At 30.4% G+C, this 25,321-nt stretch overlaps 3 protein-coding genes across 6 annotated transcripts; 1 reads left to right on the top strand and 2 right to left on the bottom strand.

Annotated features, from left to right (window-relative positions):
* Nucleotides 1-510: 510 nt before the first annotated feature.
* Nucleotides 511-4,142, bottom strand: LOC129309961 (BTB/POZ domain-containing protein DOT3). Of its 2 annotated transcripts, XM_054951754.1 has the most exons (6): nucleotides 3,931-4,139; nucleotides 3,674-3,743; nucleotides 2,529-3,427; nucleotides 2,129-2,402; nucleotides 1,894-2,022; nucleotides 511-943 (listed from the first exon to the last, which is right to left on the bottom strand). In XM_054951754.1, the coding sequence occupies exons 1-6, from the start codon at nucleotides 4,083-4,085 to the stop codon at nucleotides 563-565; spliced, it is 1,908 nt and encodes a 635-aa protein (XP_054807729.1). In that variant the 5' UTR covers nucleotides 4,086-4,139; the 3' UTR covers nucleotides 511-562. The 2 variants fall into 2 exon arrangements, with proteins under 2 accessions (XP_054807729.1, XP_054807730.1); XM_054951755.1 differs by lacking the exon at nucleotides 1,894-2,022 and having other exon boundaries at nucleotides 3,931-4,142.
* Nucleotides 4,143-10,822: 6,680 nt separating this feature from the next.
* On the top strand, nucleotides 10,823-19,753 carry LOC129309116 (ras-related protein RABH1e). 3 transcript variants are annotated; one of them, XM_054950504.1, is made up of 7 exons: nucleotides 10,823-11,155; nucleotides 11,999-12,069; nucleotides 12,712-12,800; nucleotides 13,498-13,609; nucleotides 14,060-14,150; nucleotides 14,797-14,946; nucleotides 19,348-19,753. In XM_054950504.1, the coding sequence occupies exons 1-6, from the start codon at nucleotides 11,039-11,041 to the stop codon at nucleotides 14,938-14,940; spliced, it is 624 nt and encodes a 207-aa protein (XP_054806479.1). In that variant the 5' UTR covers nucleotides 10,823-11,038; the 3' UTR covers nucleotides 14,941-14,946; nucleotides 19,348-19,753. The 3 variants fall into 3 exon arrangements, with proteins under 3 accessions (XP_054806479.1, XP_054806478.1, XP_054806477.1); XM_054950503.1 differs by lacking the exon at nucleotides 19,348-19,753 and adding an exon at nucleotides 15,016-15,082; XM_054950502.1 differs by lacking the exon at nucleotides 19,348-19,753 and having other exon boundaries at nucleotides 10,826-11,155; nucleotides 14,797-15,082.
* Nucleotides 16,628-24,094, bottom strand: LOC129309115 (uncharacterized). Its single transcript, XM_054950501.1, has 7 exons — nucleotides 23,838-24,094; nucleotides 22,940-23,054; nucleotides 22,744-22,820; nucleotides 21,571-21,852; nucleotides 21,317-21,359; nucleotides 19,215-19,323; nucleotides 16,628-16,821 (listed from the first exon to the last, which is right to left on the bottom strand). Exons 1-7 carry the CDS (start codon nucleotides 23,859-23,861, stop codon nucleotides 16,743-16,745), a joined length of 729 nt encoding a protein of 242 aa, XP_054806476.1. The 5' UTR covers nucleotides 23,862-24,094; the 3' UTR covers nucleotides 16,628-16,742.
* Nucleotides 24,095-25,321: the final 1,227 nt, after the last annotated feature.

The raw sequence follows: 25,321 nt of genomic DNA, 5'->3' as shown, positions 1-25,321 counted from the left end.
TCTAGAGGTTTGATGCTAAGGAGCTACTTGATGCTCATCTCAAAACAATGTTATTGATCTAGGAAGAGTGATTTGCAAAAGTTGTTTAGGGACAACAATAAAGGCAACAAGTTCAAGTCGTGCAGAAGCTAGCTCTTGTATGTTGGCTCACTGCAAGAAGGACGGATAGATCGAGAAGGCGAAGAAGGGAAAGGAAGAATTAGGGAACCATAATGCAATGTTGTGAGGAGGAAGAGGGAGAAAAAGAGGAAGAGAGAGAAAGAGGAGAGGAGGAAGAAGATCAGATTGTGCTTGGTTAGTTTTGAGAGGGGCAAAATTGTACTTTCACTTCTAACAAAAATTGCAACAAGAACTCTTGAGCTTGCAGTGCATTATCAAAATCTATTTGGTCCACAGTGCAATTTCTGTGTTTTGTGGGCCCTTAGTGTGATTCTCCCTTTTATTTATTATTTTTATTTTTGGAGTCTCAAAGAATAACTCAGATATAAACTGTAGGATTCACACACAAAAAAAGGAAAAAAAGATCTCTTTTATATTTGCTACAGGATTGAGATGAAAAGCTTTAGGACATGGAGAGCCTTCTTCTAGAGTTGGCTCTTAGTCTACTGGGATGTGGTGGCTTTGGTTTTTCCTGTCTTTCTCCAATTTCGTCTCCATCTAGTTTTGCATGAAAGGACTGCTTAATCTTTCTCCAATTAAGACCCCATCCTGATGCATTCTTTGGCTTGCTGTTACTCAATTTTTCATATTCCCTCTGCAACTCAGAGTAATCATCGTGTAGTTCTGCCATCTTGGACTTTACATTCTCAAGTTCTGATTTGAGTGCTTGAATCTCTGCATTTGTAAATGATTGGTTTACATCCTGTTCAGAGTTGTTTCCACTTGGTATTGGCTCCTTTTCTTGCATTGCTTCTCTCATCTTTACTTGCTCTGAAAATAGAACCTGCAAATCTCATATTTTGGTCAGGGGTGAATTATAATAAGGGCAAGTAATCATTATTGTTATTTTCTGTTTAGCTTCAGACATCATCTGTACCATTTCACCTTTGCTGTTCTATATAATATAAATTTCGTATAATGTACTTGGAAATATACTGTTCTATCTACTTTATTTATCCTTTTTGTAAATTAGTTTATGATGACTATATCACATCTCAAATTCTCTTTTATTTAAAATGCTCTTCCAAATTCGTTTTCTCTGCTGCAACATCAAGAGGATTTTATTTATAAATCACACTAGGCATAGGCATAACCTCTTCTGCATAGAAGAAAGATTTTGCAAAAGTAAATTTCAACAATAACCCATTAACGTAGACTTCATTTATATATTGATTCTAGAGTGGGTAATGTGGGTGGGCTAGGCTTATTCGAGCTAGACTTATTTGGATTAGGTTTAAAATATCCTGCCATGTAAAAAAACTCATATATAGCCAAGCCCGACCCTAATCCCTTAGGCTTTCGGGCTGGTCCAAATACTCAAATTATTAAATATTATTTTATTTTATATTTTTTTCCTTAGGCTTTCGAGCTAGTCCAAATACCCAAATTGTTAAATATTATTTCATTTTATATTTTTTTATCTAATTTTAATTTTTATATTATTTTATTAATTAAAAAAGAAATTTAGGTATTTGGGCTGAAACCATTGAGGTTCTGACTTAGCCCAAATTTCTTTGGGTGACCCAAATAAGTTTGGAGCAAAGAAAATCTTTTAAACGTTCAAACTCAAACCTAAGATTTTTTTTTTTTAAGCTTATTCAGGCTAGCCAATCAGGCTTGGCCCAAATTACCGCTTCTAGTTGATCCAATCCTGTGGAGCTTAAAATAAAAGTCCTCAAAGATACATCATATATGAATTGAGCAACTAGGTTATTGGGATCTGACGAACTTCACCTGTACAATAGTTCTTAGAGGCAATCTATCATTTTGTGCAGCATGCATGCATGCATCAAGTGAGAGTTTTCCACAGTTCATTATTTTGCACAGCCTTCTCCGGTCATGCTCAGGCAATACAGGCTGAGTCTGGGGAGATCTCAGTGTCAAAATGTCATAACATTGTCTCAAAATTCCTTCTACATGAATATTAAATAGAAAATTGAGACACAAGGAGAAGAAATAAGAAGCTAACCTTAAGGTAGGTGTCAATGGCTCTGTATAGACCATCATCACAAGTTCGAGCATTTTCTGGTAGCAGTTCAGCCAAAACTTGAAACTTGGTAATTGAGAGATTTGGATCTCTTGCAACTTCTGCTAGGTAATGGTCTAAGAGCCTACTGATGTTGAATTTCCCAGACTTGTGCTGCTGTTGCACCTGTTGTTCATGCATCAAGTAGTATTCCACAATCCTTTGCACTATATCAGTGTCCAGTATCGTGCATTCTTCTGATGAGTTGATCATGTCACTGAAAGGAAAAGAAAAGCATGAAGGTTAATGTGATTGGCCATTTTGAGAATTTCTTGTAGTTTTTACTTAACTTGAATTATTAATTACAGTGTCCATTGTGTGAAATGGGAAAAGCTATACACACTTTACTAGTTTCCGTTGATCTCCATTTTGATATCTTGGAATCAAAAGATCATTCACGTCTGCATCTTCCAACATCATCCCCACTCTCTTTTCAATGTCTGAAGTGAGAGCGGGCGATGCAGAATACATCATAGCCATTTTTAACATCTGCAACAAGAATTTACATGACACAGCTTCTTGTTGAGGAGGAAGTATGCTCAATAGGCTTTCAATAATTGTCTTTTGCTCCTTGCTGTGTCCAGCCTTTTCTTTCTCCTTCCCACTATAAATACTGAACTGTAATTCATTCTTCTCATACCCGTACCCCCTTAGCCCTTCTAGCTCCATATCCATTCCTGGTAACCATTGTTTTGCATAGTGCATAATGCATTTACCTATTATCTCTTGTTTGATTCCTTTTGCTCTTATAGCTGCAATAATCCGCATGAAATGATCAATGCGAAGAGTTGACACATCATTGAACCACCAGCCTTCTTGATTTGCTGTTACCTCTGTACTTGAGGAGTTATCTTTAGAAGCCTTCCAAGCAATGGAATCACAGCATCTTCTAACAATTTGGAGATTCTCTGCCCATGGTGATAGAGTTTCACAAGATTTCAGAACAGTGACAGTGTCTTTCCATGAAGAAAGCACAATAAATGTGAGGAAGGCTTCAGTCTTGGAGATGAGATTCCCATCTTCCAGTTCTTCAGTCATCTCCAAGAATTCTGACGCACATCTCAGTGCTGCTATATTCTTTGAGTTGAAGTCTATTGGGAGGCCGTAGCAGAATTTTATAATTATTTCGAATGTTTCAAATCCACCTGGGAAGTTTTCAAGCTTGAGCTCGTATCCTGCATTTGAGACTGAAGGCTGAACTTCCAATCGTCCTATGTAGGCACATTTTGCTATCAAGGGATACTGTTTCAGCAAAAGAAGTGAGCACATAAGATGATTATGGTGCCTTTCTTATGAATTACTATCTTCCTTTTCAATGTTTTGTTTTCTGCTTTCTCTCGCTCTTTAGGAAGTATCAAAACATGAAAAGTTAACTTAAATTTGTTCAATTACTAAGAACAAGTAGAACACCTTTTGATCAACTTTTCTCTGATCATTTGGAACATTTTCAAATGAAAAGAAAGTTATGCTAGGTGTGTCTAGCCATACCTTGTGAACATTATAGGTAGTTTCCTGAACTTGAATTGACAAGTCCGAAGGCATTTGAGGTGTGATAAACCTGCATGATTCCCAAATCAGATCAAGCAAAAAAACAAAAAAAAGGACAGAAGAATTTTTGCTCGAATTAGATGTGCAAAAGTCACATCAACATAGACATTTCATGGAAATTGTGAATCGTGTGTTTATAGCTGCCATATGAGAAAATATGAAATGAAACAGAATCTTTTGTGACTATAATATAGTACCATGAGTGTTCGTTTCTGAAGCTGTCAGCTATGGTGATGACTCTGTCAGGAACTACGATGCTTTTGTCTGAAAGTTGATGATCAGTGCCATGAGACTGATTCTCCGCGTCTGCGTCTTTTGGCTGAGTCGCCTGAAGCCGAAGAGACTTTCGCATGGTGTTTCTCTAGTTGCAGTCATCCTATGGTCACGCTTCATTAAAAGTTGGAAGAATAAATGGTATGACATGCCCGAGCTCTTCTCTAAATTAATGCTGAGAAGTGAGTCTGTGGCTTGTGTAGGACTGTAGTTAATATGGTTGGTGGATTGTTTCTTTCCTTGAGAGTCTTGTCAGCTTTCAGAAAATTCCCCAAGTGTGTAAAAGCTGAAAACTACATATGGATTATGAGTATCACCGTTCTCTTTCTTCCTTTTTTATTTGTTTGTTTATTTTTTGGAGAGCTAGTGGAGGACAATGGTAGCTAGTTGTTTCACTTTCACTGTTATTTATTATTACAATTAGATAACACGTGATTATACCAAGTTTTAACTTTTAATTGAGTAATGTACTTGTAGTGGAAAAAAAAAGTTATCTGGTTTAATTAATTGAAATCATATGTTTAGTTGCTAATCGTTATATGGCATTTTGTTCATAGAACCATCTATCCTTTATTTGTTTGGATCATTAGGAATGATCATGAAATTTGGAGATAACAAAATTTTTAATCCTTTAAACTTATTTTAATTATTGATTTGACCCCTAAAAATTGATTTTTATTGATCAAGTTTCTAAAGTTCCGTTGCTATAAGCAATTATTTCTTATGATTTGAAGGAAATGTAAGGTGTGTTATAGGAAGGGATGTAAAAGGTGATTGATTCTTTGATATTTAGGTTGACAACATGCAATCCTAACATGCATGTGACATAATTGTGTAGAGTAACTATAGTCATAAAATTTTATGGACTTAGTCTCTTGAAATGCAATAATAATAATGAGGTATCAAGGAACTTCTTGAAGATTAAATTTTTATGTGAAATTATTTTAGTATCCATCTACAATTAATTTATATAGTTTATAATTTTGGCATAAGTATTCATAAGTTTAGTTCTACCAATAATTAAAATAATTTAAAAAATCACAACTTTCTATCAAAAAAGTCTAACTAATTTTATATCATTTACAAGTTTAGCATGATTAGATGTAAGTTTGATTCCATCAATAATTAAAATAATTTAAAAAATTATAACTTTTTAAATTATAGAGAAGTACTAAAGCAATTTTATATTGAAATTTGATGTCAAAGAAGTCATTTAGAACTTCACTATTATTATCACATTTCGCAAGATAAAATTGGCATTTTTTCTATTTCATAAGGATTTGTATGTCATTCTTTGATTGATAAAATTTAAATTTTGAAGATTAATTAATAATTGAGGCAAATTTAAATTTAAACCCTAAAATTTGCATATAACTTGGGAATCAATGTAATAAAATATGACATTTATAAGAAAACTAGATTTATTTCCGGTGAGATATATAAAGATTATTTTACATTTGATAGGTAAAAATAAAATAGAAATATGACAATTAAAAAAATTTATTTTAGTTTTTATAAAAAAATTATTTCAGTGTCTTAGAATTTTTATTTTATATAAATTAAAATTTAAATAATGATTTTTTATTTTAAAATTTGTTTTGCTTGATAAAAGATGTGCATGTACTTCTTGCCTCGAACAATATTATCTTCAATAAAAGAATATTTGTTCACAATAAAAACATTGTTTTGCCCATACATATTAAAAAAAAAAGATGCTGATGATGATGATATCAATTAAAGTTAGCATGAGTAATAAGATCTAATCACTTAAATAAATGGTTGAAGATTCGAAATTTTTATGTATATATTATATAACAATTTAATTTGGAGAGGTCTATCTTTTCTTTTTTGTATCTTTTGAGAAATAATATTTGTTATCATTAATTCCTTACCTCCTAAAGATTAAAATATAATTAACTTTGTTTCAGAGTTTCTTAGCCGTTGCATCATTTTAAGAAAAAGGAAGCATATACGGTAAATTAATGCTGAGAAGTAAGTTTGTGGTTTGTGTAGGAGCGTAGTTAAGATGGTTAGTGGACTGTTCCTTTCCTTGGGAGGTTATCAGCTTTCACGATATTCTCAAAGATGTTCTCCCTTCATCAAAAAATTTGAGACATTTTTTAATCAAACTCATCTCTAATAAAATAATTAATTATGTTTCAATCAATATCATATTTTTATATTTATTTTTATTTAATAGAATGTTTTATATAAAAATATAAAATAATTATTTATTAGAACACTTTAAAAAATATATTATTATATCTTAAAATATTAAAAATATTTTATATTTATTAATATTCAATCCTTAAGATGAAATATATTTATATTTTTAATGGAAGAGTAAAAAATAAAAACTGAAAACAATGCATGGATGAGATTCGTACTCTTTCTTTTATTTATTTATTTTTGGACTGCGGGTGGGGGACAATGAGCAGTTAGCACTTGGTAGTTACCGTTTCACTATTTTCTTTCCTTTCCAAAACATAATGTTGGTCACCGTCTCTTTTACGGTGAAAGCAATCTAATTAGAGTTTTTTTTTTTAAATTTCCTATCATGATAAATGATGCCCCTTAAAAAACAAAATATATTTTTAATTGAATCATATTTTTAATAAATTAGTCATTTATTTTTAAATTAACATCATCTTTTTTTATTTTACTCTTATTTGTTAGGATATTTTATTTAAAGATGAAGGGTTAAATAATTTATATATTAAAAGTGTTTTTGAAAAAAAATTAATTAATTACACATTAAAAAACTTAAAAACACCTTTTAACATTCAATTAAAAAAATGTCTTATGTTTTTTATGAAGAGAATAAATTCTATGCATGTTTGCCTCTAGTTTGGAGTTCAATTTTCTATTATATTTTTCAAGGCTCAAGAAAGCTGTTTAGAGGGGCAGAATGGGGACCAAACCTCCTCGCCATAATAGAACTTGATCTTGTTTGGAGTATTTGCGTCGTCATGTATAATTTGCAATTATTTTTCTTCTTTTACCTGCGATCATCACCACCATTAACGTATTTTCACTAAAAATAGGAGAACAGGTGGGCTCAACCTTTGAAACTCGATTTCCTAAATTTTAACCAAAATTTGAGGCTTGACTTTTATTAAAATGGCTTAAAGTTAGGCTTACAAGTCTGATTTTTTTAATAATATTATTATTTAATGGTGTTTTTTTAAAAATAATTTAATTTAATTTAATATCATAATATTTGATATTATAATTTAACTCTAAAATTCAACAAAAATTAAATCAAAGTCTTACATCATCTAAAAAATAAATAAAAATTTAAAAATCTAAATACATGCTAGTTAATGAAATTGGAATTCATAACAAAGTTTCAGAAATAAAACATATGTGACATATCAATATAATCTTTACAGAATAAGAATAAGACGAGGGATTAAAATTTTTAAATTAAATTAAAATCTTAAAAGTGAGTATCAAATTAAAATCTTGGACATCGATAGCCTAAAAAAAGATCTATACCAGAAGAGGAATTACTTGAAAGTAAAAAAGATAAAAAGCTAAAACAATAAAATGTCAAGAGATAAACATCGAGTTAAGAGACGTTGAGTTAATAGATGAAAGGGAGAGCAGAGTGGAGAGACAGAGAGAATTAGAGGGCATTAGAGCAACAAGAAGAAGAGATGAGATAACTAAAAGAAAGAGAAGGTAAGAGAAAAAGATTAAGTCAAGAGATGAAAAAAGCTAAAGAATTTAAAATGGTTGAATGTTTAGGATTTTTTTTATTTGCCAAATAGTGTGTTTTAAGGTAGTAAAAAAAAAAAATAGAACATGATTTGAAAAGTTGCTTGAGTTTGAGCCCCTTTTTCAGTATTAAAGTTTGGTCGAGAAGTTAAGTTATCTTAAACAAAATTTATTTTTCAAATCTAAATCCTCATTTAAAAGCCTTTATTTCCAACTTTGATTTTCACACTCCGTCTCTTTCCATCAATTTCTCCTTCCATTATTCCTTCTTCCATCTCCATCTTCTTCTTCTTTTGTTACTCATATTATTTTCTTTCTTTTTCCCACCGTCTTTATCCCTCTCTCGCTTCTGTCGCCGATGCCCTTTCTTTTTTACCTCCCTTGTTTCGATATTTTTTCTTCTCTTCATCCAAAGCTGGCATCGAAAGAGGGAGCATTCTAATAATCTTGAATAAACAATAATGAATCACAGCCTCCAAGAGTTGACGGAGGAGATATCAGAAAGCAATAATCTATGGAATAAGTCACTGCCTAAGAGGCAGCGGATTTCAGGAAAGCCTCAGTTAGTGGCGAGTATTTTGCCCACATTTGAGTTTTTAACTCTTTCAGTAGTGATAATGAACTCTTTAATACTTTAATTTTTTTCTTAGTTATTAATTATTTTTTTATATTAATTTTTATTAACGTAACTCTTTAAATTTGTCTTCGTTATCAGTTTCATCCTTTTCATTTGAAGAAGAGATAACATCATTAAAATATGTTGATATTGATAACGGAATATTGAGTTGTTAGTTATGTAGATTAATAAAAAAAGGCAATTATTTATGAAGAAAAAAATTGATTCAGAAATTTAAAAAAATAAAATAAAATAACACAATGTAATTTAAGGGACTAGATTGATAAAAGAAATTACGCTAATTTAAAAGTTAATTTATTCTTATTTAATCACATATACATGCCAAAATCAACGTACTTTACATTATATCAAATTAATTTAAAGATCAATTTATATTTTAAAACAGAAAAAATTTATATAATAGCTTAAGAAAATATAAAACACTGAATTGATAAAATTGAAGGGGAAATATAATAATCGGTCCTTGTACTTTAATTATACTTTTAATCCCTATAATTTTATTTTATTGTTTTTAGTCCTTTTAATTTAATCAATATGTAATATTAGCTCTTCTAATTTTAAAAATACATATAAAGACTATAAGGTTGACCATATATTATTAAAAATAAAAGGTAAGTGAAAAAAAATTTCTTTTATATTTAGCTTAAATATAATGTGGAAGATGAAGGTAAGATTAACAGAGTTTAGTACATAGTTAAGTACACGTCATCAAAAAGATTAACAGAATTAAGTATACATCATTAAATTTAACTCCGTTGGCGTCAGTCCATATTTTTATCTGGATTTTTAAAATTATAAACATTAATCTTGTAGATAGATTAAATTAATTAAAGGGACTGTTAGTACTAAAATAAAATTATAGAAACTAAAACCAAAAATCAAATTACAGAACCTAGTGTTATATTTTTCTAAAGTTAAACTTGGAATATCAAAGGCAAACTCGAGGAATTTAAAGTTTCGGCTTGGAAGAGGTAAATTGAATAAAGTGGTCTGTTAAATATTACTTCCTTCGTTTAAAAATATAATATATTTTTTGAAAAATTTGATATTAAAAAATATAAGATATTTTTAATCTTTTGAGGTATAATCATTATTTTTTTTTAGAAGTGTCCTTATTAATAATGATTTTATATTTATTATAGGGTGTTTAATAGGAATAAATATGAAAAGATATGGTCAGTTTGAAAGTAGGTAACTATTTTATTAAAGGATAAAATTTAATTAAAAATATTTTATATTTTTAAACAAAAGGAGTATCATAATTTCACACGTGGCAGAGGGTGTGTATTGTGTCCCTGAAAGGCTAAAATATTGCTTAGCTGTACTAAAACATTGTTGTTCCTATTTCAATTCGTGAACCGAGTATCAGTCTATCACCTTTTCAAATGGAGAGTTTTGAAGGAAATCTAAACAAAACCTTTTGACTGCTCAGATTTATACCTTCGATTTTCCGTCAAACTATGGAGTACTTCACTTTTCATAACCTCGCCACTTCACAAGTTAATAAATTGTTGATTAACTAAAATCCAATTCAATCTATTCAGTTGAGTCGATAAATTATTAATAAGATATTTTGTTTATAATCAGTTTTAACAAGTTTTGAATACAGTTTTAACTATTTTTTTTATTACTTTATTATTAAGCATTAAAGTTAGTTTAGGTTAATTATAAGAATTGGGCAAGCATAGATGAATTAATATTGAAGACAAGTTGTTAAAAAAAAAAATTTGATGTGAAGCTTAGAAGAGAAAGCTAACTCCACTATCAAGTTGATAAATTGACATCCAAAAGAGAGAATACAACATGATGTCCTATTTTATTGCATTTTTTTATTTTAATTCCTATAATTTTATTTGATATTCTTATTTCCTTTAGCTTAATCTATTTTCAACGTTAATATTTATAATTTTAAAGAAGTATATAAAAATCACAAGTTAATATCGGCAAAGTTAATTTTGCTTAAATGTCAGATCATAATCTTTATATATATATATATATATATATATGTATATATTTAAAATTACAACGATTAATGTTACAAATAGATTAAACTAAAAAGACAATGAATAAGGAAAAGCGCAATCAAGATATATAGATACGTTATTATATTTTCTCTAAAAAATATTAAATTTGAATGAAACTAAAATAGAGGTATTTTTTTTTTGTGAAAACAAATTGTGAATACTTTTAAATCAGGAAAGTTAAATAACCTTTCACGATATTAAAAAGGTGATAAAACATCTTTCTTATATATTTGAATTATTAGGGACATTTTTTATTATCTTTGACTCAAAATGAAATCAAAGAATCATTTTGACCAAGGCCGTAAGGAAAAGGGCTTATAATTCTTTTTGGCCAAATTTTTTTAGCCTTTTTTTTTTTTTTTTGCCAAATTCATTACAAAGAAAGTTCGCAGTTTATTTTCAGCCCCCCTTTTGAGCCATAAAGTTCAAAGGTTTGGCCTTTTGACGTCCGCGTCGCGGTTGGCGGTTTCTCCTCGCGGAACGCGCATATAAAATGTGTTGCACTCGAAAATGCTTGTTGTCATATTTTTCTTGCTTCTCCCTTGATTCTCGCTCTGTGATTGTGAGATTTTGGGAGATTCAGATCTGATCTGAGCCTTATTTGCTTCCCACAGCCAATTACTGACATTTCTTCCGATCAATCTCCACAAAATGGCGACGGTGTCCCCTCTTGCCAAATACAAGCTCGTCTTCTTGGGTGATCAATCGGTTGGCAAAACCAGTATCATCACACGCTTCATGTACGACAAATTCGACACCACTTATCAGGTCATTCCTGATCCTTTTGTTTCTTTGGATTTGTTTGCTAACTTTTCTTCCCTAACGCTGAAGGATTTTGATATGCTGTCGATCTCTTAATTTATCTCGTATCAGATATCACATTTCTGATTTACGATATCTGTATATCGTTTTTCGTAGATCAATCTGCAATTCGACATTCTTTTACGTTCTTAGCTCTTTTGACAGCGGGCAACACCATTCTCGTTTGTTTTGAAGAGTTGTTCATGTGCTGTATATGCTTTGTAACTTTTGTTAGGGAGAAGATCATCTAATTGATGAGGCACTTAATACATGTATCGTTCAAAATATTGCTATGATTATGATACTGTTTGCGAAGAGTAGGAGCAAGAGATAGATATTCTGCGATATACTCTAGTCTAGTTACTCTAGTAGATACTTTTTTCTCGGTTTTTGTGTGTTGCTTGGGGCATTAATATCAGAACTATATTTTAATTCTAGTCCGATATGATGTAGGGTAAGATCTTAGAATAAAAATTCAAACCATTGTTTACAGGTTCATTATCCATTAAGCATGAATATAAATCTCCACTTCATGAGGTTTGAGTTGGTGAAATGCTAGAGTGGTAAAAAGAGGCTGTATTTGCGGAATTGCGTTCAAGCTTTTGATTAGTGTTGATGATTGAGATATTGAATTGAGATCCAGTGGAATTATGTGCTAAATTCCTTTGACCTTGTAATGTTCTTTGTTTATATTGGTTATCCTGTATGATTTGTAGATGACTGAAAATTGAGACTTGTTTTTATACTTTTTTTTTCCTTTTTTAATTCGTGCTGCTAGGTTAACACATGTTTTACTGATTTGAACTGCAGGCTACTATTGGAATTGACTTCTTGTCAAAAACGATGTATCTTGAAGACAGAACAGTTCGTTTGCAGCTTTGGTAGGCTATATTCCTCATGTAAAACAAAGTCACTCTACTTATGATTATTTTAATTCTTATAAAAAGCTATGATGTGATACTCATTACCGAAAAGAAAAACTTCATTGCTATTTTTTAGGTGTTATTACTTTGGTTCCATGATACATTCATAAATAGGTGTAAATAAGAGAAAGAGAGAGATGATGGAAAAGGAAATGAGAACTGAGAAAGTAAATATAGATGAATGAATTCTAAGCTGTGGACTATATTTTAGGCAGTGCTCTGTTATATTGGATGAAAACATCTAATGAACATTGTCATTCCTCAATTCCTCCTGTTCATTGGAGATCCGAAAACTTCTTTTGGTTCACCGTTAACTGATGAAAAGTGCTACTGCTACAAGATTTGACTTCATAGTTCATGATTTTCATGTCTCAATTTGATTGAATTACTATCTTTCCACTTTATCATTTCTTTACATAAATATGTCACCCCTTTTCTAAGGACATTTTTGAAAGAATAATAGATAGAGTTTCAGGTCACTGAGTTGAACTTAAATATTTTGCGGTGTTAGTAATTTCTTCTGATGTACTTGGTATTGGTTTTTCTATATGTTAAATTTTGCATCATTTGGCTGAGCGCTTTGTTTTTTAAACTTAACAGGGATACTGCAGGACAAGAAAGATTTAGAAGTCTCATTCCAAGCTACATCAGAGATTCTTCTGTCGCAGTTGTTGTATATGATGTAGCAAGTGAGTTTTAGTTTTAGTTTTCTTTTGTCACGAAGATTTTTGTTTTTTTTTTTTTACATGATTCTCCAAATCAATGGTTAATGACACTAATCACTGGCTTGATAGCAATGAGCTGTCCTGGTCTTCTACTCCCCTATTGGAGAAAGAAGTTTCACATCTAGTAATTAGAAAGTAGATTAGGAATATATAAGATTTGGGAGTGTTAACCAAGTGGCTTAAGTTATTTTGGTAAAATAGACTCCTCATTTATACTTAATATAAAGAGTTTGCCATAATATCAAAAGCCATTCGATGTAGGACACAAAAAGAAACAGGCAAAAATAAGAGAAAGAAAGAAGAAAAAATGAAGAAAAATAGTAGAGAGAATATTAAAGAAAAAAGTCCAATATCTAGTAATTAAAAAGTAGATTAGGAATATATAAAATTTGAGAAGTGTCTATCTAAATGGTTTAAACTACTTTGATAATATGAATTATCCTCAAGCTTAAATAATTTAATACCCCTTTTCCTTGGGGGGAACAGGGGAAGAGCATAAAGCAGTGATCGAAACATTTATCTTCTCTAAAACTTTCTATCTGATCCTTGTGTGTAGATCTGGATGTTCATTAACGTTCATTTTCATTGATTATTCACAAGCTGTTATGCACCACACCCATTTATGATTATCTGCATTTATGATCTAGCTTTTGTCATGCAGACAGGCAATCATTTCTAAATACTAGTAAGTGGATTGAGGAGGTGCGTACAGAAAGGGGCAGTGATGTTATTATTGTCTTGGTTGGGAATAAAACCGATCTCGTTGATAAAAGGTGAGTAATAATGAGTTATAAAGATTGACCCAAATGATTTTACTGGTTACAGTTTGTTGATTCTTTGGTAATCGGATATCAGATATGTTTGCCAAAGTATTCTTATATACTGTGTCCAGTAGCTGAAGGGACTTAATCCTAAACTTGTAATCTTCATTGGTTTGCAAATTTTAGACATAAAAATAATTTTAATGCTACGTTTACGACAATGGGATAAAAGGCCTCACGGTTTATCACCTAACAGCCTAATTGGAATCCTGTTGAACTGTTGTTTAATAGGGGCTCATAACTTGATGTTATTATCGAACGAGAAACCATGTTTACGGGATAAATAGATCGATAAGAGAGTTTAGCTTCAGTTTAACTATTTGCACGCATCTGAATCTGTATCTGCTAGATCAAATAGTTTATCAGTTTCTCGTTTATAACATGATTTTGATAACTATACAGGCAAGTCTCAATAGAGGAAGGGGATGCCAAGTCTCGTGAATTTGGAGTCATGTTTATAGAAACAAGTGCTAAAGCGGGCTTCAATATTAAGGTGAATTATCCAAGTTATTTCCGTAATTCTTTTAATTTAAAAAAAAAGAATTAAAACATGCTTCTGAACTTGATGCTTGTTATTTCTCATATCAATCTGCAAAAATTTGGCCTTGTTGCCAGCTACTTCTATAACATTTCATCCAAACCAAGGAAAATTTTATCACAATTTTTCCTATCCTATTTTATAAGTCATTTTTATCACATTTCATTTGATTCAAGGAAAAATTTAAAACTCATTAATTCTGTAACATTTAATAAGAAAAAAAGTTTGTAATAAGAAATTAATGATATACCATCTTGCAAAAAAGATCAAAAAAATCTTCTCTCTCTTTCTCTTATAGTATATGAGAAAAACTTGTATACTTAGCATTTTTTTAAATTAAGTTCTTGTTTTCTAGTTAAATCAAAACATGTGAATATTTTTATATATTATGTATTCTATAACAAACTTTTATTAATATTATTAACACATTAAAATTTATTTGTTTCAATGAAAGTATATTATATATATATATATATGTATGTATGTATGCATGTATGTATAAGATTAAGTAGGTAAGCTTTTCAATATTATATCCAATCACAACTCCTCTTCCAATTTTCCCTTACTTGGGTAGGCGTCTTACGCAAGTGAAAATTTGCAGCCTTTGTTTCGTAAAATTGCGGCTGCCTTGCCCGGGATGGAAACTCTGTCTTCCACAAAACAGGAAGAAATGGTTGATGTAAATCTAAAGCCTACTGTCAATTCATCCAATCCAGAGCAGCAAGGAGGAGGTTGTGCATGCTAGAGAAAGGTAATTTACACAACACCTAAATCCGTATCCTCACTACGCACCACACTGAATATGTGAACGCTTCTTCAGGTTACACAGGTGAGGGGGACGCGTTGTTGTAGTTGTTCATGTATGATATAGAGACCCGTGGTCATTCCATTTTCTTTTTTCCTTTTTTTTTTAATTATCATACAATTAGAGAGTCTCCATATAAGAATAGATGTAATAAGCTCAGAATATTTATATTTTTTTTGGGGGTAAGTTTTAATTTGCGTAGACTTGAGGTCATTTGGAAGTTAAAACTTAAAATGTTTACATTGAGAAAAATGGATGAAAAATAAAGAAAATTTTTATTTAAATTTGTATTCGGAGAAACATTCAAATCAAACCTTTCTCTCTCTCTTAATTGTTCCTAAATTTAAGCATATCCTAATTTATTCTGCTGAAATTAAAGGTAGAAATAAGAAATAAGTTAGGCTGAATTAGACTTTGGTTAAATAGATCTGTAGTAAATCAAAGGTTTAAGTTTGGTCTGAACTTATATAAGACTTTTCTTATGGCTCAAATTTAGATTTACTTAAAGGCTAAAGTATGATCTGACCTAAAAGTTTATTTAAAAATAAACATTTTAAAGAGGTTTGTATTTTAGTTTTAAATATTTTAAATATACTTTAGGACTATTAGTATCTAATATATAACTTACTTTATCAATTACAATATATAATAATTAAAGAACTTATCAACTACAATACAATAATAAAGTAATAACATTAAAATTAATATATAAGTTCAATTTGATTGAAAACATAACTAAAAATAAACAAAAATATTGATTAAAAATCAAAGGATGAAACTAATATGCGTGATATATTACATAGTATACATGTGTGTGTAAATAAGTCAATTTATTGGGCTCATGGGTTAAGTCTTGAACAAATAAATTTAACCTATTTAATTAAATAGATTTAATTAAAAGCCTAAACCTAACTTAAACTTATTTAATAAATAGGTTAAGTTAGACTTGAAATAAGCGAGGGCATAGGCCCCTATGACCTATTCCCACCCCTAGTTGAAATTTAAAATCATATAGAAAAATGATTAGGTAGATCGGGTACGCCACGTCATTTATAGTCTATTCAATTAAAATGCTCTAAGCAATCTAAATAAATTAGTGTGACATTTTTCAAATTAATTTTATTTTTATAACAAAATGCAAATTTAATTTCTTCCCTTTTCTCTCTCCATTATCATTAATATTAAAATCAATTCATATTTAATACATTTAAATATTATGTTTTTATTAAACCAATCACAAATGATGTGGTACACCCAATGTACCTAAATATTTCTCAATAATAGAACCCAAGTTTGCATAAATCAGGCCTTCTATACCAGTGCTAAAGCTATGTATTCCTTTCAATCTCACCTCAATAAAGTAATTATTTATTTTTAAATTAATAATATCTTTTTATATTTACCTTTTTATAATAGGGTGTTTCTCTCTATCATAAATATAAAATGATTATTCAATAGGGGCACTTTAAAAAAAAAGATAATAATTATATATTGAAATATTAAAAATATTTTATATTTTTTAACATCTAAGAAAAAAAAAATATATATATATAAAGGAATATGCAAATGTCAATTATATGCTAAACATTTCCCAGATATTGTCATCAACATTATAAGGAGTCATGAATTAATTTTAATAGAGAAGCTTATTTTATTTGAAACAGAAGGGAACTATTCTACACGTCAACACACGGCAGCATTTAAAAAAAAAAATCTAATTCAAGGCAGCAAAGGTTGAACGACTAAATAAGAACAAAATTCTCACCCTTAAGCCGGATTCTCAACGTCAGGTATATCAGCACCAGCGATCCCAAACTTGACCTGCATAAATATTAAATATATTGATATATTTAGTGAAAGATGTTAAGTAGGTAGAATAAGGGAAGCTCCAAAAAAGAAACTAGAATAACTTAGAACAGAGTGTTATCGTCACTACTCCTAGATTATTTATTTCGATTGAAAGAAAGAATTTCCAGATCCATTGCACTCTCCCTCTTCCCAAAAGAGTGCATAAACGGAGGCTTACATTACATATACAAGCATAAGCATAACCAAGCGTCTGGATGAATGGATTTGAATTTGAATTATAAATTTAAAATTTATATATTTAAATTTTTTTTGTTTGAATAGATTAAAAAATTTCAAATGAAAAGAGATAAGTTAAGATTTGAAACAAAAAAGAAGAATTAGGAGAAGTGAATTTACCTCAATTTTTCAATCAATAAAGTCATGTTTGGTAGACTGGAATTGTAGAGATGGAAATAGAATTGGAAAAAGAATCTAAATAAAGTGATGTTTGATAGACATGAATCATAATTCCCAAGAATCCCAATTTCATGAAAATAGGTTGAATTGAATTCTTTGTTTAAAGCTATGGAATCAAGGGCAATTCCATAAAATTATGACTTTTAAGACACTTTTACCCTCATAAAAATTATAAAAAGACAATTTTGCCCTAAAAACATATAACCCTAACCACACCCAAAAATGACCACATCCAATTATAATATATGTGTGTATGTGTAAAATATAATACGATATATGTATTTACAATATTTCTTCTATGAAATATTTTACTTATATATAATATTTATCATCTATCTAATATTTTATTTATATACTAAACATGTGAGGAAATTAAAATATTTTTGTAAAATATTTTACTTATATATAATATTTATCATCTATATAATATTTCATTAACATATAAAATATATAAGAAAATTGAAACACAATTAAGCTTTTATTATGTTTTATTTTAATTTCTATATAGGGGTATTTTTGTCTTTTAAGTATAATTCCATTTTCATGTCTTATGTACCAAACAAAAATAATGTAAGGATTTTATCTAATTTTTCTGACATACCAAACATATTTTTGTAATCCAATTCTATTTCAATTTTGATTCCAATTCTAATTCCGATTCCGATTCCAATTCCATCAAAAACTATTCAATCATACCAAACGAAAGAGATAATAATATGATAAAAGATATAAGAGTCATAAAAGTATCAATAATAAAAACATATATAAAATACGAGATTTGAAGTGACCAAAATTTTAAATTATTAGAGTGCAACCAGAATCTAAAATTACAAAGAAATTATAGTGAAAAATGGATTTGGAATTGAATTTGATCCAAATCCATGACTTTTTATGTATTCAAATGAGGAATTTGATTCAAATCCAAATTCTCATCAATTCAAACACATCATAGATGTAAATGATGTAGAATTTTTGCCTCCTAGGTATGTTTGGAAGTTGGGAGGATAAGGGCTTTAAAGAAGGAATCTAAAGAGAAATTCAGAGAAGAAAAGCGATGGTTGAGTGACAATTTCCTTGGAGAAACTTCCTCCTCCAGAATCCCCCAAATTGAGAAAACCTAATGTTAGAAACCAATTAAGACGTCAGAGGATTTTGGAATGTCCTTAGTCATCCTTCCACATTACTAAGTCCCAAGCAAGGAAAAGGTTTTTAACGAAATTCACCCCAGCAACTCCCTTCAACATTTCCTTTATGTTATGTTTAGAGATTTAGATTTAGATTTGAACTAAATCTATGATTTGGATGCTTAAAATTTTATGGATTTGGATTTGATCCAAGTCAAAGAAATTTTATTACAAGTCCTCTATAATTTCAAATACTTAATCCACCCTAATTATTTCAAGTTTCAAACATCCTCTTTCAATATCACCCAAACATGAGGACAAGTTCATTTTTACTAATGTGGATTTTTTATACTACACAAACAAAGGGTTTTTAAAATACATGAATTTTAGATGTGAAATTTTAAATCTAAAATCCAAATTCACCTATCCAAATACCACCTTAATGTTTTGGATTGGCATGGACTACTGAAGGAATACTTAAAAACTTTTGAAGGGTAGAGATGCTCAAGAGGCTGTGGTAAAGGAATTCAAAGGTCAAGTGTTGTTGTGAATGATGATTGTGGTTGTGGATCCCTCCATAAGAAAGCTTTTGAAAATGTTAATGAGAAATTTCTCTCCTACAAATACCACCCAAGTATTAGCAACAGTAACCAAACCCATTTCTGATCCCAGAGTCAATTCATAGAATCAAGAAGACTATTTTTCTCCTGCCCTATTCATTTATACAATCCGACCAACAGATTCATGGACATTCTGGAGTTCTTTGTTTAGCAGTCAGAAAGAAAGTAACTTTAAATCCAGCAGATTGTGGAAAGTTGAACTTACAATATTGAAAATAGAAGTGCGACTTTTCTGGAATCAAACGAAGTGGAACGCTTGAGTCTTCTGCATTTGTTATTTGGTATATCATGAACTTTCTCAGTGACTGATTTTTCTGTTGATTTACAAAATATAACAGTTAGAGATGCATCCAACCCACTGAAGAAATCAGCTATAAAAACGTAAGTGTAGGAGCGAATGGAAAAGAAGATAATCAGAAGACGAATCCAAAGCTGCAAACTATGAAGGGTGTCAGAAAAAGCGCAACGAAATATAATAATGATCCGTAACAGCTACTCAAGTTGGTTAATTATGAAAAACACAAGAATTATGATTGACAATTTGAATTTGATGTCCTTGATATTCAATCTTTAATTTCAAGTCGACCATCTCTACTCTTCCGTAGAACTTTTAATTACCCCAAGCAATGCATGAACATAATGCTTGTTTTACCCTTTTGCTTTTGAATCACATGAAATGTAATTAGAGTTGGTAATATGAGTTCGCCTGTGACCTGCGGGCTGGCTCGCAGCTGATTGTGGGCTTAGCGAGGAGGGTTATATTTTTACCAACCTGCAGCAGGTTGGTGAAATAGTTGTTATATACATTTTTTTAATTTTGAAAATTATAAATTTACTTCTTTTCATTGTTTTTTTGTTGTAAAAAAAAATCATATTTTCTCTCTAAAACTAAATATCCAAAAAATAATAAAACTTCTTCTAAATCATTAAAAAAAATTCAAATTGAAAATACATTAATACAGCCGAAAATAAATATATATTAATCACAAACAAACATAGTAAAAAAGCTTAATTACAATTCAAAGCTTGAAAATTTCTTCTAATCAATCATAATGTTAGAAACTTTATTAAAAGCTGCTATAATATTAATTTAAGTAGACTTCTCCAAAAAAAGTGCAGCTTGGTATATTAATTTCATTTATATTATATGTTGATATTGATTTCAACAACGAAAATTTATTCCTCATTTCTTTGTTGTCTAAATGAAAGCTTATACCCTCCCGCTCCTCCAGTGAATGTTAATTAGTTTAGTTGTTAAGGACATGTCATAATACCTCAAGTACAGTTTCGATTTTGGATGGTCCAGCTTAACAAATTTTATTTTATTTTTCAATTTATAATTATTAAAATAAAAATTACAAAAATTAATAAATATATTTTATTATTAATCTGAATAGTATAGATTTAATCTTATGCTCCAATAACAGTTTTTAAATTTTTTGTAAATTAACTATCCAAAACTGTCTATTTAGTTTTAAAATTTTGGTAGATTTGAAAATTGAGGGCAACTCTTCAATTTCTGGCTTTTTTTAAAAAAAAAAAAAAAAAAAACCCAATGCAGGTTCAAGCTATACGGGCGGTTTTGGCCCACCATGCATGGAAATGAATCCATTTTTTTCAATCCAACTTGTATTTTTTCACGGGTTCGGCTCAACCCATATTACCACCTATAAATGCAATATTTTCAAGTTGATGATCTGATGTCCACATCATAATTATTCAGTAGGCTAAAAAGGAGTATCAACTTTCAATTATCTTTAGAATACGAACTATGAAAAGTCAGTACGAGGACATCCGTTCCTAGCTACACTAGAGGAAGGTTCTAGCCAGCTTCTTGTTATAAGAGAATTTTTCTCTCGTCAAGTCACTTAGTTCGTCAAGCAGGACAATTTTCCATCAGCTCTAGGTCATACTACATGCACAAGGCAAGTCATCCGTTTTATTATGTCTGGTAAAACAAAAATTGCATAAGCTTACATGAATCATTAAATGCTTATCCACTCTATTGGAATATTAATTGGCCGTTAATCATGATTAGTTGTTCGCCTAAACCTATATATATGGTTGAAGGTAAGGTATATAAGTAGGGAAGTTCATTGTAATCATGGTTAGTTCTCATAGTCTGGGGTTGGTTCACCTTTCAAAATAGGGTCATATTGTTTTGTAAATGACCCTAGTTGGGCTTGTTTCTCATTGTCATTTGTAGATGATTAATGAAGATTTACCATTTTCTTGTTAATGTCCTTCTCTTTGTACTATACTTAACACGCTCCAAAACAGCAAAGTGAAGAATTCAGAAAAACATACCTCTTCCGCCAAATTTAAAACTTGCTTGTCTCCAAAATAACCTCTGCAATTTTGCGCAACAGTGGTGCAAAATTAGAACTGACAGAAGTGTAAATCCTATGTTAAAACAAACTCGGTTTCCCTTTTAGAAGCCAAAAAGAAATGCTGCAGCAAATCGCACAATTGCTTCTCAGATCATATCAACTGTCAGCAGTTAACTATCAGACGTTATCCTAAAAAAGGAGAGGCTCATGAGATGGATGTACGAGACTTACAGCAAGTAAATTTTCAGTTTTAAAAATTTCAACTCCCTCCTCGTATGATTCTGGTGAAATTGAATTTTCCTTTTCACTAGGTAGATCAATTATGCATGGGGAATACACCTCTTCATTCTCCATTTGAAAATTAAAGCAGTTCTGGCAATTCAAGTGCGCATCTACGCACATTGGACCTTTAGATTGATTGGGAACCTCCAAGATGCTTAAGAATGCTGGTGGTGAAGCACGTGCATCAACAACGTCCTTGGACAACACTGAAATACTATAGACATTTTGACCCTACAGAAATAGAAATGAAATAATTCAGGAAAAAATACAGGCATGTTTCAAGCATTTCCAGATGGCTGGCTGTTTATGACATGAAATTTGATAAATCAATTCAAAGAACAGCACGCAATACATGGATACAACACTGATAAGTTTTTCTATTCTCTCTCCTTCATCCTTATATTGTAAGAACAAGAAGCTTTAGAAACTTAAACCATTTGATAAAAAGTAATCAGGTTCTTTAATAACACAACTAGAAATTTATTATTTTATGAAGAAAGATAGCCCTAGGAAAATTCTATATCATAATGTACGTCTTTGAAACGTTACCCCATTTGCAAAAACTAAAAAATGAAAATCATAAATAAATTCTCCCCCAGTAATCAACCGTTTCCAGCATCAGAAACTTCTATTTGGAAGTTAGCTTGAAGATGGATGAACTTATCTTAAAACCCTCCAGAAGGTAGTGCCTCTTCCCTCGGGAGAACACATGACAAGCATTAACAGAAATTGCATCGAACATCAACAAGCACATGTCGAGTGTCAACAGTATCATCATATATACCATTTAAGAAGAAGAAAGCCGCCGAAAAAGACAGCTTATTGGGTAAAGTAAGACCAAGTATAGCATTTTCATTTATGTTCTTCTAGTTTGCAAGAAGCACTCAAACCACACCAAGCTGTTGCAATCAACACACAACATCATTGATCTATATTTTTCCCATTCTCACTCTTACCAAGCATATACTTAACGTTTGATCTGATGTCAAAACAAGCAAGCAAACAAACAAACAAGATTATAGAACCAAATACTTAAGGTCTGAAGTGGATTCAACCAAGAAAGGGAAAAAAGTGTGAACATTAAAAGGGTTAAAATCACTTTCTAATAGGTAAAGAACTCACAGGTGAATCGCTTAAAGGTTGATATAATCCTGCTGGAAGTGAAGTCTCTTCAAAAAGAATAGGCGGAATCTCTGGAACTGTACAAAGTATCAACTTAAACATTAAAGTCCTTTCAGCGACCTCTTATGTACATCTTATCTAAAGGGGGAAGAAACAAAGAGAAAGGAAAATCACACAAGTTCTTTAGCATAATTACCTGAGGAAAAGTGTTGGTTAGTCTCAGTAGGACTTGATTCAAGAGACTTCACACACCTACAATTGGCAGGTAAACTGCCATTCCCTTTCAAGAATTCCTCAGTTAGTGGTTCTCCCTGCAAGTATTCTACACGTCAGAGTTTTCTACAGCTTGGAAAATGTAGATTGAACAAAGTCGTCTCTTAAATGTTATCCTAATTTCGCACCTCGCGGAGTGTGTCTTTTGTGTCCCCGAAATATTAGTTAGCTATACTTAAACACTATTGTTCGCACTTCAATCCGTGAATCAACTTTCACTTTTCAAGTGAAAGAGAGTTTAGAAGGAATTCTAAACAAAATCGCTTGACCGCTGGGATTTATATCTTCGATTTTCCATCGAAACAGTAGAGTACTTCACAACTTCACTTTACTTCCTCAACTTTAAGCAACTAAACTAGAACTGGAAAGTAACTGGCAGCGATTAACTTCAGATGCTGAGAAAATTCATGTCAAGCAACAGGACTTAAAACTTAGCTTACAAAATAGAGAGGCAAAATACAGTTTTGGACATCTAGCCAGAGATTTACTTCATTTCAATCCGTTAGTCAACTTTCACGTTTCAAATGGAAGAGAACTTAGAGGAAAATCTAAACAAAATCGTTTGACATTTGATATTTATATCATAGAATTTCCATCAAAACTGTGGAGTACAGAGTACTTCACAACCTCACAACTTCACAAAAATTTGACTTTCTTGTCAGCTCTTTGCAACTAAACTAGAACTGAAAAGCAATTGGCAAATGCGATTGACTTCAGATCCTGAGAAAATACATATCAAGCAAGCAAATCTACATAAGTTGGACATCTGGCCGAAGATCAACTTCATCAGTTAAGCAGTGTATAAGAAGAAGGTTACCTACCTCACAGGACGAATCAACGGCCATTACTGATTTGAATCAGAACGGAAGTAGGAATGGCTTGGCTCATTCATGAGCTGGCTTTAAAAAGGACATAATCAATCGGAGCTATAAACGACACATCACATCAAGTGAAGCTCTTTCGGAGCCCACATTACGAATACGGTGGCGCGATTTGCCAGAAAGGCTTAGTAAATACGACGTCTTCTTTCGCAACAAGGGCATTTATTTTCCCTTCTTCCACAATGCCGTTGTGACCGTAATGGCCCTAGCTTTTGAGCCTCTTTAAGGTTTTGAAGAATTCAGAAAATGACAGGGCATGAGGTAAAATAAAAACAAAAAAAATTTCATAGAAAAGTTATTTTTATAGCATGGTACTCTAAAGTCAATTCCGCTGTTTCCACGTGAATCAAGAAACATATTAAATCCTATCAACTTTATTTTAAAATTTAATAAATTTTTAATTTTATTTTTATTAAATATATATATTTTAAATATAAAATACTTTAATATTTAATAAAATTTTTAATATTTAATAGATGTAAAAAAAATAATTACTCCTCCCTCCTTATATATAAGAGGTCTTTTAAAATATTTTTTATTTAAAATATAAGAAGTTATTAACATATTTTTTAATGAATGGATTATACTTTTATTAAATTAAAAAGAAAAAAATAAGTATTTTTATCAATTTACTTTAAAAAAATTATTTTTTTTATTTAAAATAATTAAAAATAAAATTAAAATATTACTGTATTTTAAATTAGACAATCAATTTTTATTAATATATATAATTTAATTAAAAATATTTTATATATAAATATTGGAGGAATATTTAAGAATCTTATTCAAACAAATACACTTCCTATTTTATAACTTGGCTTCTTGGTTACATCATGCCCAACTACCACGCTTGATCTAGGCTCCGACGGGATCTTCGATGCAATACATGGCCGCAGTAGCCGAAGCTCTGTGGGAACGGATGAACTCAATAATTGGGTAGAACGCCAGAAATAAATTATGCGAACCATCGAGTTGTTAGCTGTGAACCATTAATTAGAATGGTGTGTTTGGGTTTTAATTAAAAAATTGATTAACATAAGGTGATCATATTTAGACAATATTAAAATAATTATTGTTAATAAAACATTATTTTTATCTAAATATCTTATATTTTAAAATATTAAATTATTTTAAAAAATGTTTTATAAAATAGAACGAAAACAATACTTCTAGTTAATTAATGCAAATAATAAATGTAACTTGGTTTTGGCCAAAAACATGCTAATAATACATCCGGAAAGATAATTTCAAAATATACGAAGTGATCTACGTTTTAAACTAAGTTTAACTCAGAAAAAACTTCTTACAAGGAGAGTATAAAATTTTTTTTGAAGGAGTTGCAATTATAACATTACATCTATTTTAATTTAAACATTATACTTCACAATTTAAAATATATTTTTAGATAAAATCACATGCATCAA

The sequence above is a fragment of the Prosopis cineraria genome, unplaced genomic scaffold, assembly GCF_029017545.1.
Source record: "Prosopis cineraria cultivar Desert tree isolate PC_DT_omini unplaced genomic scaffold, ASM2901754v1 PC4, whole genome shotgun sequence".
Classification (NCBI taxonomy): Eukaryota; Viridiplantae; Streptophyta; class Magnoliopsida; order Fabales; family Fabaceae; genus Prosopis; species Prosopis cineraria.
The sequence above is the reverse complement of the archived record's forward strand: the minus strand, read 5'-3'. Positions and strand labels throughout refer to the sequence as shown.

Bases quoted from the DNA above. Each gene is read 5' to 3' on its own strand.
- LOC129309115 (XM_054950501.1), bottom strand. From the start codon at position 23,861: ATGGCCGTTGATTCGTCCTGTGAG. The intron at 21,853-22,743 runs GTGAGTTCTTTA...CTATTTCTGTAG, and splicing joins AACCTTTAAGCGATTCACCT to GGTCAAAATGTCTATAGTAT. The intron at 16,822-19,214 runs GTAAGTTCAACT...ATATTTATGCAG, and splicing joins GCACTTCTATTTTCAATATT to GTCAAGTTTGGGATCGCTGG.
- LOC129309961 (XM_054951754.1), bottom strand. From the start codon at position 4,085: ATGCGAAAGTCTCTTCGGCTTCAGGCGACTCAGCCAAAAGACGCAGAC. The intron at 2,403-2,528 runs GTGTGTATAGCT...TTTTCCTTTCAG, and splicing joins GATCAACGGAAACTAGTAAA to TGACATGATCAACTCATCAG. The intron at 944-1,893 runs GTGAAGTTCGTC...TGAGATTTGCAG, and splicing joins CTCTAAGAACTATTGTACAG to GTTCTATTTTCAGAGCAAGT.
- LOC129309116 (XM_054950504.1), top strand. From the start codon at position 11,039: ATGGCGACGGTGTCCCCTCTTGCCAAATACAAGCTCGTCTTCTTGGGT. The intron at 12,070-12,711 runs GTAGGCTATATT...TAAACTTAACAG, and splicing joins ACAGTTCGTTTGCAGCTTTG to GGATACTGCAGGACAAGAAA. The intron at 13,610-14,059 runs GTGAGTAATAAT...ATAACTATACAG, and splicing joins ACCGATCTCGTTGATAAAAG to GCAAGTCTCAATAGAGGAAG.